This window comes from Poromitra crassiceps (genome assembly GCF_964638095.1).
Source record: "Poromitra crassiceps genome assembly, chromosome: 12".
Lineage (NCBI taxonomy): Eukaryota > Metazoa > Chordata > Actinopteri > Beryciformes > Melamphaidae > Poromitra > Poromitra crassiceps.
This window is the reverse complement of record NC_139632.1, coordinates 17,618,456-17,630,058: the sequence shown is the minus strand read 5'-3', so window position 1 is coordinate 17,630,058 and position 11,603 is coordinate 17,618,456. Positions and strand designations below refer to the sequence as shown.

General features: G+C 45.2%; 1 protein-coding gene across 1 annotated transcript in view; it reads left to right on the top strand.

Moving 5' to 3' along the window:
- Nucleotides 1-2,980: 2,980 nt before the first annotated feature.
- The window catches only part of polrmt (polymerase (RNA) mitochondrial (DNA directed)), a gene marked incomplete at its 5' end in the record, with an annotated part of 53,938 nt that continues 45,315 nt past the window's right edge, over nt 2,981-11,603 (top strand). Inside the window, 4 exons of the mRNA XM_083647238.1 lie at nt 2,981-3,122; nt 3,984-4,082; nt 5,170-6,005; nt 7,960-8,093. Coding sequence (XP_083503364.1) covers nt 2,981-3,122; nt 3,984-4,082; nt 5,170-6,005; nt 7,960-8,093 — 1,211 coding nt within the window. The remainder of the gene's footprint in view (nt 3,123-3,983; nt 4,083-5,169; nt 6,006-7,959; nt 8,094-11,603) is intronic.

Here is an 11,603-nt window from a genome sequence, read left to right as displayed (position 1 = left end):
GGGAAAGCCAGAGCGCCGTGTGAGTCACACTGGTCAACATTACAGTAAAGGCCTGAAGGGTCATTCTGTCTGCCTGGCTACGCTGTAATGGCCACTAATGGACTCAAAGTAATGTCATTACAAGCGTGATTAATGTTGTTTGTATGAATGCTTTGGCACTGTACAGTCCAGTGTGAGAAGTCCTATAATGCACAACATCTCTCAGCTGCAGCCCAAAAGTGCGATTCGAAAAGTATGCGTTCATACAATTTCCAAATTCAGGTCCAAATATTACTTCTTTCTTGTCTCAGATGTCACATATGTGGAGGCCCATGAGGAAGTGCCTTGCAGCGGTCCTTTTTCCACAGGAGACAGGTCACTAATTCCATCTAAAATACGCGTGTGTGTGTGTGCACACACACACACACACACACACACACACACACACACGCACATACACACACGTGTCCGTACACACAAACACATGCCAAAGGCATTTACCAACACAAGCATCTCACTAACAAGTGTCTCCGTCAGGTTTCCCTGGCCAGGTGAAGCCGTTTCAAAAACAGCCCTCTCTCCATCTGTTAAGCAAAAAGATGGAGCCCCTACAAAGGTGTGCAAAAGAATCCACATGATCAAAGTGTACGAGAATGGCAGCCTTGTCCTGGCCTGGCCATTATCAGGCCCCATGAATGCCTGTCTTCTCCTCTTTTGTTGGTGGAGGCATTGACAGTCACTCACCCGGCAATGACTGTCACACCAGCGCAAAGAGCCAGCCGCCGACAGGGGCCGACCACATCAAACGGGCCTGTCGAGGGGCCCTGCTCGTGAACCGTGGCAACAAACACCTCTTGATCCTCACCTACAGCTCAGCAGCAGACACCCACCGCTGTGCTCTCAGCCACTGCCTCCATTGAGAAAAGATGTACTGCCTGGACCCCATTTCCCTCTATTGCCCCCCCCCCCCCCCCCCTCTCTCTCCCTCTCTCTCTCTCTCCCTCTCTCTCTCTCCCTCTCTCTCTCCCTCTCTCTCTCTGTCTCTCTCTCTCTCTCTCTCTCTCTCCCCTCTCTCTCTCTCTCCCTCTCTCTCTCTCTCTCTCTCTCTCCCTCTCTCTCTCTCTCTCTCTCTCTCTCTCTCCCTGTCAAGTAGTGCTTGTGTTAACCTCCAGCCTGCCGAGACACAAAGGGGCTGCTAAAGTGTTTAAGAATGCTTTATGGATGCATGACAAGGGGAACCTGACACTGCTGGGGGTCAGAAAGCATACAGGATGTGACTGAGATGAATTCTGTTTTACTTTCAATTTGGAGCTGAGTCACAGTTGATGTGATTTAAATTGTCCAATGTTTGAACTTCAAGTCAAATGAAGAGGGGGGGGGGGGGGGTCAATAGGCAGTGTATAAAAAAAATCAGCATCAGTGCCATTACCAGCTCAATGGCCTTGTGGTCTGAGTGTCCGCCCTGAGACTGGGAGGTCGTGAGTTCGATCCCCGGCCGAGTCATACCAAAGACTATAAAAATGGGACCCATTTGCCTCCCTGCTTGGCACTCAGCATCAAAGGGTTGGAATTGGGGGGTTAGATCACCATATGATTCCCGCTTGCTGCCGCTCACTGCTCCCCTGGGGGATGGGTCAAATGCAGAGAACAAATTTCACACATTGTGTGACAATCAGTGGGACTTTACCTTTATCACGGGGTGCAGTGGTAAGCGCTGTCGACTCACAGCTCGAAGGTCCTGGGTTCGATTCCCACCTGGGATGCTGTGGGCGCTGGAGTTGTGACCCTCCATATCTTCAGTGCCTACTGCCCAGGTGGGCTATCTCGTAGAAAGGGCCTTTCTGTGTGGAGTTTGCATGTTCTCCCCGTACCCCCCAGGGGGTTCCTCCGTACACCACTAAAAACATGCAGAAGATCGTCATCCGACCAGTGACGACAACATCTGAAGTTGGTCCAATGATGGTCGAATGAAGGTCCCCGGGCGCTGGAAAGAAATAGCGACCACTGCTCCTGGCCTGCCCCCTGGAGGAAAGGACAAGCCTGGATGGGTCAAATGCAGAGGACATATTTCACCGGCCACCGTCAGCATGAGTGTGTGTAGTGGCCGCATGCATGTGTTGTAGTGTGTTCGTGTGACGATAAAGACGGGCTGCCGTCTGAATCATCAGTACTGTATATTACCAGCTTGAAGGTATGTTAGTAAACATTTATCTAAGCACAGCACAGATTCACAGATTTTTTTCATCGCTGAATAAAGAGTTTAGAAACTATCAACTGCTTTAGATATAAAGTTTTCATTTTCTTTCATTTTAATGATGGTTTAAAGCTTGAAATCTTGAAAGCAGAGCGAGCAAACATTTGACAGCTCAATGGATTCTAAATAGGAATTCATAGATAGGAAATAACATGGAATGCAATTTGAATGCAAATTCCAAAATGTTATATTTTGCTTCGATAATTTGATAACTTTGAGCGTGGTCCCCTTGAACTTACTCATCTTATATGTTTGACCTCTATTTTGAATGTCATAGCTCTTATAGTCTATGGTGACACTGCCACCTATGGGCCAGTTACCTCACATTACTATTGGACATTATTTTGCCCACTACCACTGAAAAGAGAAGGGCAGAGAAACACATTTTGCAAAAATATTAAATATTCAGTGAACTGTAATTAGCCATTCTGGATAAATCTATATGATTAATTAGCGTTAATTAAAATTAATTTGTTATGAATTAAATAAAAAATTATGAATTAAAATAAATTATAAATAAATGATCAGAGTCTAATAACATCATCTGATTGATATTTGATCTCTGCTGTAGTTAGCTCTTGACATCTCCACTCCAGGGAACAAAGGGAAAAGAAGCCCCACTGGATTGATCTACGATCTTCTAGCCATGACTGCACACTACAGCGATCGACCCTCCTTTCTCGATTAACCTTGTCTTATTAAACATGGCGGCCTAGTGCTCAGTTGTAACGCGGTTATTATGTCAACATGTCACTTCTCAGAGTCTGTGCCTTTACCAAGTGTCTGAATCGTCGCAGTTTATTTGAAAGGTGTGTGTCTCGTGTGTCTCACCTGGACTGCTGTCAGCTGTGTCTGGCGACAAGAAATGTCGCTGTGAGACGAATATCAGGTGAGCCCATGGTGCTGCAGCTGTCCTTTCTCCAGTCCAGTCTGATGGAGCATAGCACAACATGAACCTGCTCCAGACAGCCTCCGACACACTACTAGTCTCATCGAGGATAGCTGGTTTATGCTAGGCGATGTAAGCTAGCTACATGTCGGTTTGAGCTAGGTTGGATTCATGTGAAAGCCAGGCAATCCCACGCGAAAATATATTTTGTAGTTGGATGTGATTTAAACTGGATGTGGTCAGAAGTCTCTGGCCAGAACTCGCATAATTCCTATTCTTTCACTGCCATAACTTCAAATGATGTAACATAAACGAAATTGTTTTACAACTCATTTTTGCTGGGGAGTTATGGAACAACCTCATGGACTTTGGGAACGCCCCTTTATTAGCGAAGCAACACTGTTCTTCAGCTTAATGTGTCAACGTTTTCATCCCTTGCTTAGCAGCATTTTTTTGCAAACACCAGTGAGAAATGCCAGCCTGGTATCCAGCTCCTATGAATCACAGCTTTCAGCACTATTGGAATGTATATGGCGATTCATAAGGAATTATGAATCGCCATATACATTCCAAGAGTTCTGGAAATTGTGATTCATAGGAGCTGGATACCAGCTAGAGAAATGCCATGTTACTTGCTTATTGCTTATGACCTAATACCTTCAGCAGCTAACATTAAGCAGAGAGCACCCACCTTACCACATAGGCATCCAAGATTTGCAATATGAATAAGAGAAGTCAAGCCTATGCTGTTGGTTTAACAGTCTAATTGTTTTGAAAGTTTGGGCTTACTTGTACATGACATGTTGCTGTATTAATGAACTCTATTCATTTGTATTGCCCCTCTCTCTGTGCATTTTTCAGAAACGCCCTTGAGGCTACAGCGAAGACATTTCTCACCTGTTTATCCAAAGGCAGAGGATGGGAAGAAACGTGTCCTGGAGCAGTCTCAACTGTTAGATGGTATGTTGGCATATTCTAGCAGGCAGGTTTACTTAGGTTGCCATGGTAACATTTTTAACCGACAATACCATGCCGCACCAAGTATCATGGCAGCTTGTATCACGACAATACCACTCCAAATAATATGAAAACAACTTGCGGATTGACATGAAAATGCTGGAGCTGTCCTGGATACAACTGCACTCGCAAACTGGAGAGCTAACCAGTTTCTTTCTCCTCATATACTGCCAGCACAAGCTGCTTTCCTGTTTTGTCCATGACCTTTGCTACTCAGTTCTGATTCATAGGTGTGATAAGGGTTTCAAATCATAATAGCTTTATAAGTATTGTCCAACCCTGAGAGAACTGCCTTGACTCCTGCCTGGCCTCGGTGTGTGCTAACAGGTTGTGATCACACCCTGTGAGAATCAAGCTAGGAGTGCTTGCTAGGCCTAATCAGTCTTGAGTGGTTGCATTGTCAACTTTGTCTATTAGACGGTTTTCACGGAATAAAGAGCCAAAGTGGACGTCACTTCCTGCCTCATCATGCGTACCAAGGTCTTACAAAAATATGAATGGTGGTGAACGGCGAGAGACAATACTTTTTTTGATCCCGTTTGAATTGTGCCATGAGGTCCACATGTCAATTTTGTCAATTTAAAAGATAACTGCATGTCAATAAAGTCGCATGTTTGTCCTGAAACTGAAGCGTAACGTTTAGTTTTTTATGAAACCGCTCAATCAACTACATCTCTTGTGTCACACAATATACGTCACACCAACAACAGCATGGCCTGGTGGAAGAGACGTCACTTATGCGACTGGTTGTGCATAGTCTTTCTGATTTATAACTCATCCACCTTATTTCTAGATGCCTTGATGCCTTACGTGAAATATGGGTGCTATTTCCGGTGTAATCGGTCTATAGTTAAAACCGTCTATAGTACATTATGTATTTCAAGTCAAGTCAAGTCAAGTTTATTTGTATAGCACATTTCATACACAGAGGCAATTCAAAGTGCTTCACATAAAATGGTTGACAGGAAAATGTAATACTCCAAAATAGCCATGCTAGTAATCTTGATGCCCTTTTGACTTCTCCTCTCAGTGCTTGAGGCCAGGATCCAGCAACTATCTGACGTCGTTCTAGATGTCCAACATGCAAAGGTGCAGATTCTCAAAGCTCCCTCTACAGGGAAAGGGGCTCCATCTGGGAGGAGTCCTAAAAGTGCACCTCGAGAGAAAATGGACATCCCTAAATCAGGGCAGGCCGGCGCTAAAGGAGCTTCTAAAGGCCAGACTGGCCGCTGGATGGAAAAACTGAGTCAGGAGAAGAAAAACCAGCAACATCTCAAGCTGAAAATACAGAAGAATGTCAAGGAGAAACCAGCACCAAAATCGAAAGCTAGAAAAGGCCACCTGATGCTTCCCGGTACATCATATAAAACCATATCTACCACAGCTCAAATGACTGCACCCACTGCTATGAGGACAAAAAATACAATGAAATTGCCTGATGAAATTCAGGCTGCAGTGTCTTCACCATTGACCTCCACTGCTGCTGCTGCTGCTGCCGCTGCAGGGACGGCCTCCGAACGGAAAGGGAAGGGCTCTATGAAGCAGGGTCCAAGCGGAGAGGGCCGAAGGAAGTCTGCTACCGATGCCCAGCCCACGGCGCAGGAGCTGGCTGAGGTGAAGGAGCTGGAGATGAAGCTCAGGCAGCAGATTAGCCAGTGGACGCCCGCGGAGAACCCAGAGCGCCACGTGGAGGACAAGGATGGAGATGTCCAGCTCAGCCTCCGCGCTTACCTGGAGGCGTGCGTATTCGCCGGGGACATCGAGCGGGGACACCGTTTCCTGCTCAGCCAGCACAGAGTTATGAGTCGACGCAAACACCTCAACATCGGGATCTACAATGTCATGATGAGGATCTGGGCCAAGAAGGTGAGATTTAAGAGTGAATTAAACTTTAACATAGATCTGTCCAAGGAAAATGTTCAACGGTTAGCGTGATATAGAAAAAAAAACGTCTGACAATAACCTGGATGCTGCATCTTCAGGTACTTTGTGTGGTGTTGAACTGAACTCACTGATTTGAGTTGGCTGGGATTGTCACATTTATGTCTGGTGGTCTGGGAGAACCCTTCACATAGCGCTGCTACAATGAGCTGTTGGCAATGAGCCAAAGTAGGTTGAAAAAGAGTTTTGGTATTTTGAGTGATTTGGTTACTTTCATCTCTGTAGTGCATCATGGTGAATAATTATTTTCGTTAAACAAAAGGGAAAGTATTTGTTTTTATGGTTTTGGTGGAATGCCACTGTATGAAATGGAATGTTTAAAGCTATTTTCCTCACCATTTAATTTTAGACACATAACAGATTAAAATACGCATAACTTTTGACCTGAGAGCTAGCTCAGTCATTCAAAAAGTTGTATATAGCGGAGGGTTTCTAATTTATTGAAATATCAAAAAATGAAAATCACCATGCAGGCCACCACACATAATGTTCTTAACACATTCAGTGCCACAGCGCTTCAGTAAAATTGTCTGGAGCCTGTGCCAGATTCACTTCCATTCAGTTGAAAACAGCTATAGAATTTTTTCTATTATGGCTATATTAACGGGGCTGGACTTTAATGAAAGATTGAACACTCCTGCTTCTTCCAAAGAAGAAATTTTGTTTCTAGACAGTTCCATTATGAAATTACAGCCTCTCAAAAAAGTGCACTTTCAATGGTTTTCTGTCGTTTTTTTTTACTTTCCAAGTTATAGGCCCTTTTATGAATACCTTTTGCACTCTAATTTCGACCACATTCACTGACTCTGGCTGGTGTTTTCTGATGTGGTGGCGTGTGGTGTGGTTTCTGTGAAGCCTGTGTGACACACACACCTCTCCCCCCCCCCCCCCCCCCTCCCTCCCCCCTCTCCCCTCTCCACCTCTGAGCTGCGGGCTCCTCCCACACGCACAGTTTGTTTTCTCGTTTTTGCCCCGGACAGATCCCAGCGCGCATCATTTCCTTGATGGGCAAACGCGACTGAACGAAAAGGCATGGCCGTTCGGCTTCGGATGCTGCCTTTCTAGGAAATCGTGTGGAGATAGATAGAAGCATAAGAGCTCAGTTGTGAGCGCGGATGCAGCCGAGCCCACTCTCCGCTGTAGGCAGAGCAATATATACGGCGCTGGCAGAAAGCATGCATCGGTTTCCACTTTCTCCGCTGTCTCCTGTACAAAGTAAAGGATCTGAGGTGGGTGGAGCAGCTCCTGTGACGATGTTTAAGGTGGCGCCGTGTGATCCCTTGAAGGGATTCATGCTCACTGGCTAGGTACGACCTTAAACAGCAGAATTATGGAATAATATGAATTATGATTTTAGGACGTCCACAGACGTCCTTGGCACTCCTCGTTACTTTTTTTTAGGACGTCCACAGACGTCCTTGGCACTGAATGTGTTAATGTGCTTTCAGTCAATTGTAATGAGGTTGTAAGGCTGATTGAGTTGTAATAATTCTATAACCTTGTGATCATTAGATTATGATAATATTTTGTTGTGTGTTTTGAATCATAATCTATCCCCAAATATATTTGGAGGGACGAGGTGGCTTATCACTACATTCTCTACATTACATACCTGATTACCTCTGTTACTACGACTACATGACTAGATAACATGGCTCACCATTCCCCGGGACAACTACTTTTCACTTATAAAATGATAACTGTCAGAGAATCTGGAGCGTTTCCAGTATTGAATAGGTGAATTAGTCCTCTTATAGAGAGATTTATAGTCAGCTATTTCAGTAGCTTTTCCATCCTATCAATAATCACTGGGAATCACTGCTGTGCACTGTAATAATTGGCAAAGGTTGATGTCCTCCTGTTTCTTCTCTGTCTGTAGGGAACACTGAACCAGATCGGCCGCATGTTCATCCTGGTGGAAGAGGCTGGTCTGAAGCCAAATCTGGGATCCTACTGTGCAGCTCTGGAGTGTATGGGCCGTAATCCCAAATGCTCCCCGCGTCTCATCAGAAGGTAGAGACACGCACACGCACGCGCACGCACGCACGCACGCACGCACGCACACACACACACACACACACACACACACACACACACACACACACACACACACACTTCTTTAGGTTAAGGTTGTCATTTTTGTGAGACGTGTTTGGCTGGTTTGTTCAATATGTTTTCATAAGAGAAGTATTAATGTAAGGTGAGGGTCATGGGATAATATCTTCATTGTGATGACGGACATTGAAAGGCCTACAATAGCAATACAGAGACTTGCCAGCAGGGGTCATGTTTTTCTTATGGTTCTCAATTCTGCAGCTGATCTGATTTCTGACATATACTGTAGAGTGTAGACTTGCATTTTATTTGTGAATACATTCGACTTGTAAAAGTGATGCTGTAACCTGAAACTATTGTTGCCATGGTACCTGAGGCAAGCTTACGGTTCAGGTTTTGCGCCGTCTTTTAGTAGCTCATGCGTCAATTAATTTCCACAGCTTAGTCTGCATTCTGTTTTTGCAAGAACCTACTTTTCCCACAGGGATCATTACAGTTTAATCTTATCTGGATGACTAAAGTCTGACCCTCCCTCTTGTGGCCCAGTGGTGAAAACCAGGTTATATTTTGCACCAGTTGTGAGTGAAGATTTGGATCCCTTCCGAGCTCTAGTTCAGTGTCTCTCCTGTAGCCAGGACGACAGCCTCGGGTCTTCCAGCTCACAGTTCTCCTGACCCTTGGCGCCTCATTTCCTGTTCCTCTCCCTTGTGGCTGACATTGTTTCCTTACCAACATTGCGTAGAAAAACTGTCTGATCACAATTACGAGTTGTTGCTGCTTAATATCGATGTTATTTGTTGTTGCTTTTCTCATATGTTTTGCTGAGTGCCTATTTGCTTGGCCAACCTGTCTCCTCAAGGTGAACCATGACAGCCCCCTGCAGCCTAATGGTGTCTGAGCAGTAACTAGGTCATCCTGACAAATCACCTTTGATGAGTATTATTAATTGAGTTGTATTGCCACACTGACCATGTGTCAGTGGCACATGGTGAGATTTATTGCTGAGATTTTTTGCGTGATATCTAGCACACAGAAACCTATCGGGCATCTCTGCCCAGCTCACACCTCCAGGGAGACCAGATTTATCATAATCAGTGCCCCTGTTTGATGGCAGCCAATAGAATCGGCTGGTCTGCTGCCCAGGCAGTGGCAGGGTGAAAAGATGTCAGTAAGACCAAATTGATTTATACTATCTATACTATTTTCTTTTTTCCTGTTGAGCCTGGAATTCGTAGGGTTATTTGTAGCAGAAAGTTACTGTTTTATTTATTTACCTTGATGCTTGTTGGTATCAAAACATGGCTTTGGAAATGCTATCACAGATATGGATGCTCTGAGCATATTCTTTCATATTAAGAAGCATCAGCTTTTGCAAATAGGAAACCTAGTCTCCAAAACATTGTAGAAGTAGAAGGGCAGACAGGATAGCCCAATTGCTCCTTGGCCCATGCTACACCCTTCTTCCACCACGTTTGATGAAAATCGGCCCAGTGGTTTTTCCGTAATCCTGCTGACAAACAGACAAACGTCACTGAAAACGTAACCTCCTTGCCAGAGGTAATAAAGCCCAAACCTACAACGTGATGTTAGAAGAATTGATTAAGTCAGTCTAATGATGAGATGTTACAGAGTTTCCCAGGTCACCGCTGACTAGTTGTTTACACACACACACGCACACGCACACACACACACACACACACACACACACACACACACGCACACACACACACACACACACACACACACACACACACACACACACACACACACACACACACACACACACACTCACACCTTCTCGCTGGTCCTTGGGGATGTCACCCTATGCAGCTCGGTCCAATAGCAGGGCAGGTGGCAGGGCAGATGGGGAGGTGGTACTGTAGGTAGCCGGTCGGTCCATCGATCACTGTAAGCTGATGCTTCTGACATTGTTGCTCTGCAGTGCTGCTCTCTCACTCACTCTCTGGCCAAGCAGTCTGTTCCTTCTCTTCCTCCTCATCTCCAGTTTATCCTCTATCTCTCTATCTGTTTTGTACCAGTTCCTCTCTCTTTACCCTGCCCCTCCCTCCCCCATGACCCTACTACTGTAGTCTCCTGATATCACTCTTCTTACCTCTCTCTAGTCTTCCCATCCCCACCCTACATGTATTACTTTCTCTCTCAGTCTCCACTGTCTGTCTGTGTGTGTCTCTCTCTCTCTCTCTCTCTCTCTCTCACACACACACACACACACACACACACACACACACACACACACACACACACACACATGCATACATGCATACATATACCGGTATATCCTTCTCAGTCTATAAGTTTTCCATTTGTGACTGCCATGTCCTCCAGAGCTCTTTGCTCCCCAGCGTGCAGCAGAGCGGTCACAGGGCTGATTATGCTCTCAACCTCTCTGTACTCTTTGTTCCTCTGGACCACACTGCCACTACCCGGCCTAATCCTCTCTTTGTTCAAGGCTTTCTCATTTGCCCACACCAAAATTGCATTAGATTACAAAAGACATACTGAGTGACTTAAAATAGTAAAGAGAGAGAGAGAGAGAGAGAGAGAGAGAGAGAGAGAGAGAGAGAGAGAGAGAGAGAGAGAGAGATAGAGAGAGAGAGACCTCTGGCTTGCTTCAGAAACATTTCCAAAAACACACTAGGCAGTTGACATGAAAATGGTATTACAGTGTGTGCCTCTGCCTCATTCATTCATTCATTCATTCATTCATTCATTCATTCATTCATTCACTCATTCACTCATTCATGTACAGAATTAGAGCCCTGCTTGTGTCTGATTAGATTAACTTAATGAAAGGTGCTGAGGCAGGCTTGCCTCCAGATGGTAATTAGTGGCCTGTTATTTGTAATTGCCTTGAGGTAAAGAAGGCGCCGAGGGCCAAGAGCTCTCTCATCCTCACAGGTCCATGACAAATGGGTCCCGCCACCTTCCTCCTGTTGGTGCGGGGATGTAGATCTGCTGTTGACCTCTAGAGGGCAGTGCAACCACATCGGGTCTTCAGGCCCCTCCATCTGTGTTGGGCAAAGGCATCACACCTCAAGGCATGCATGCCACACTAACAAGGATTTACCCCACAGGTTTAGACATTAAGCAGTTCACTGCATTAAGTGATTATTATTACATTGCTACATGTATGTTACGGTCAATGTAGAGACACATAAATCTATAGATTAAAACGGTAAATCAGATTTCAGGTTCATGTTTAGTTTTTTACGCCTAATCCAAATCATAACTCTAACCTTAACCAAGTTGTTTTCCTTGCCTAAACCCAACTGTTGTTTTACTTGCCTTATCTTGAACCTTAACCAAGTTGTTTTTCTTGGGTAACTTTAATCATGTTGTCGGGTGGCTTGCGGCGGCACCGGCTCACGCCACCGGGCAGGGCTTGCTTTTTCTCCACATTTCCTGGGCTGCTATTTATACAGGGGGAGTCTCACTGAGAGCAATGCT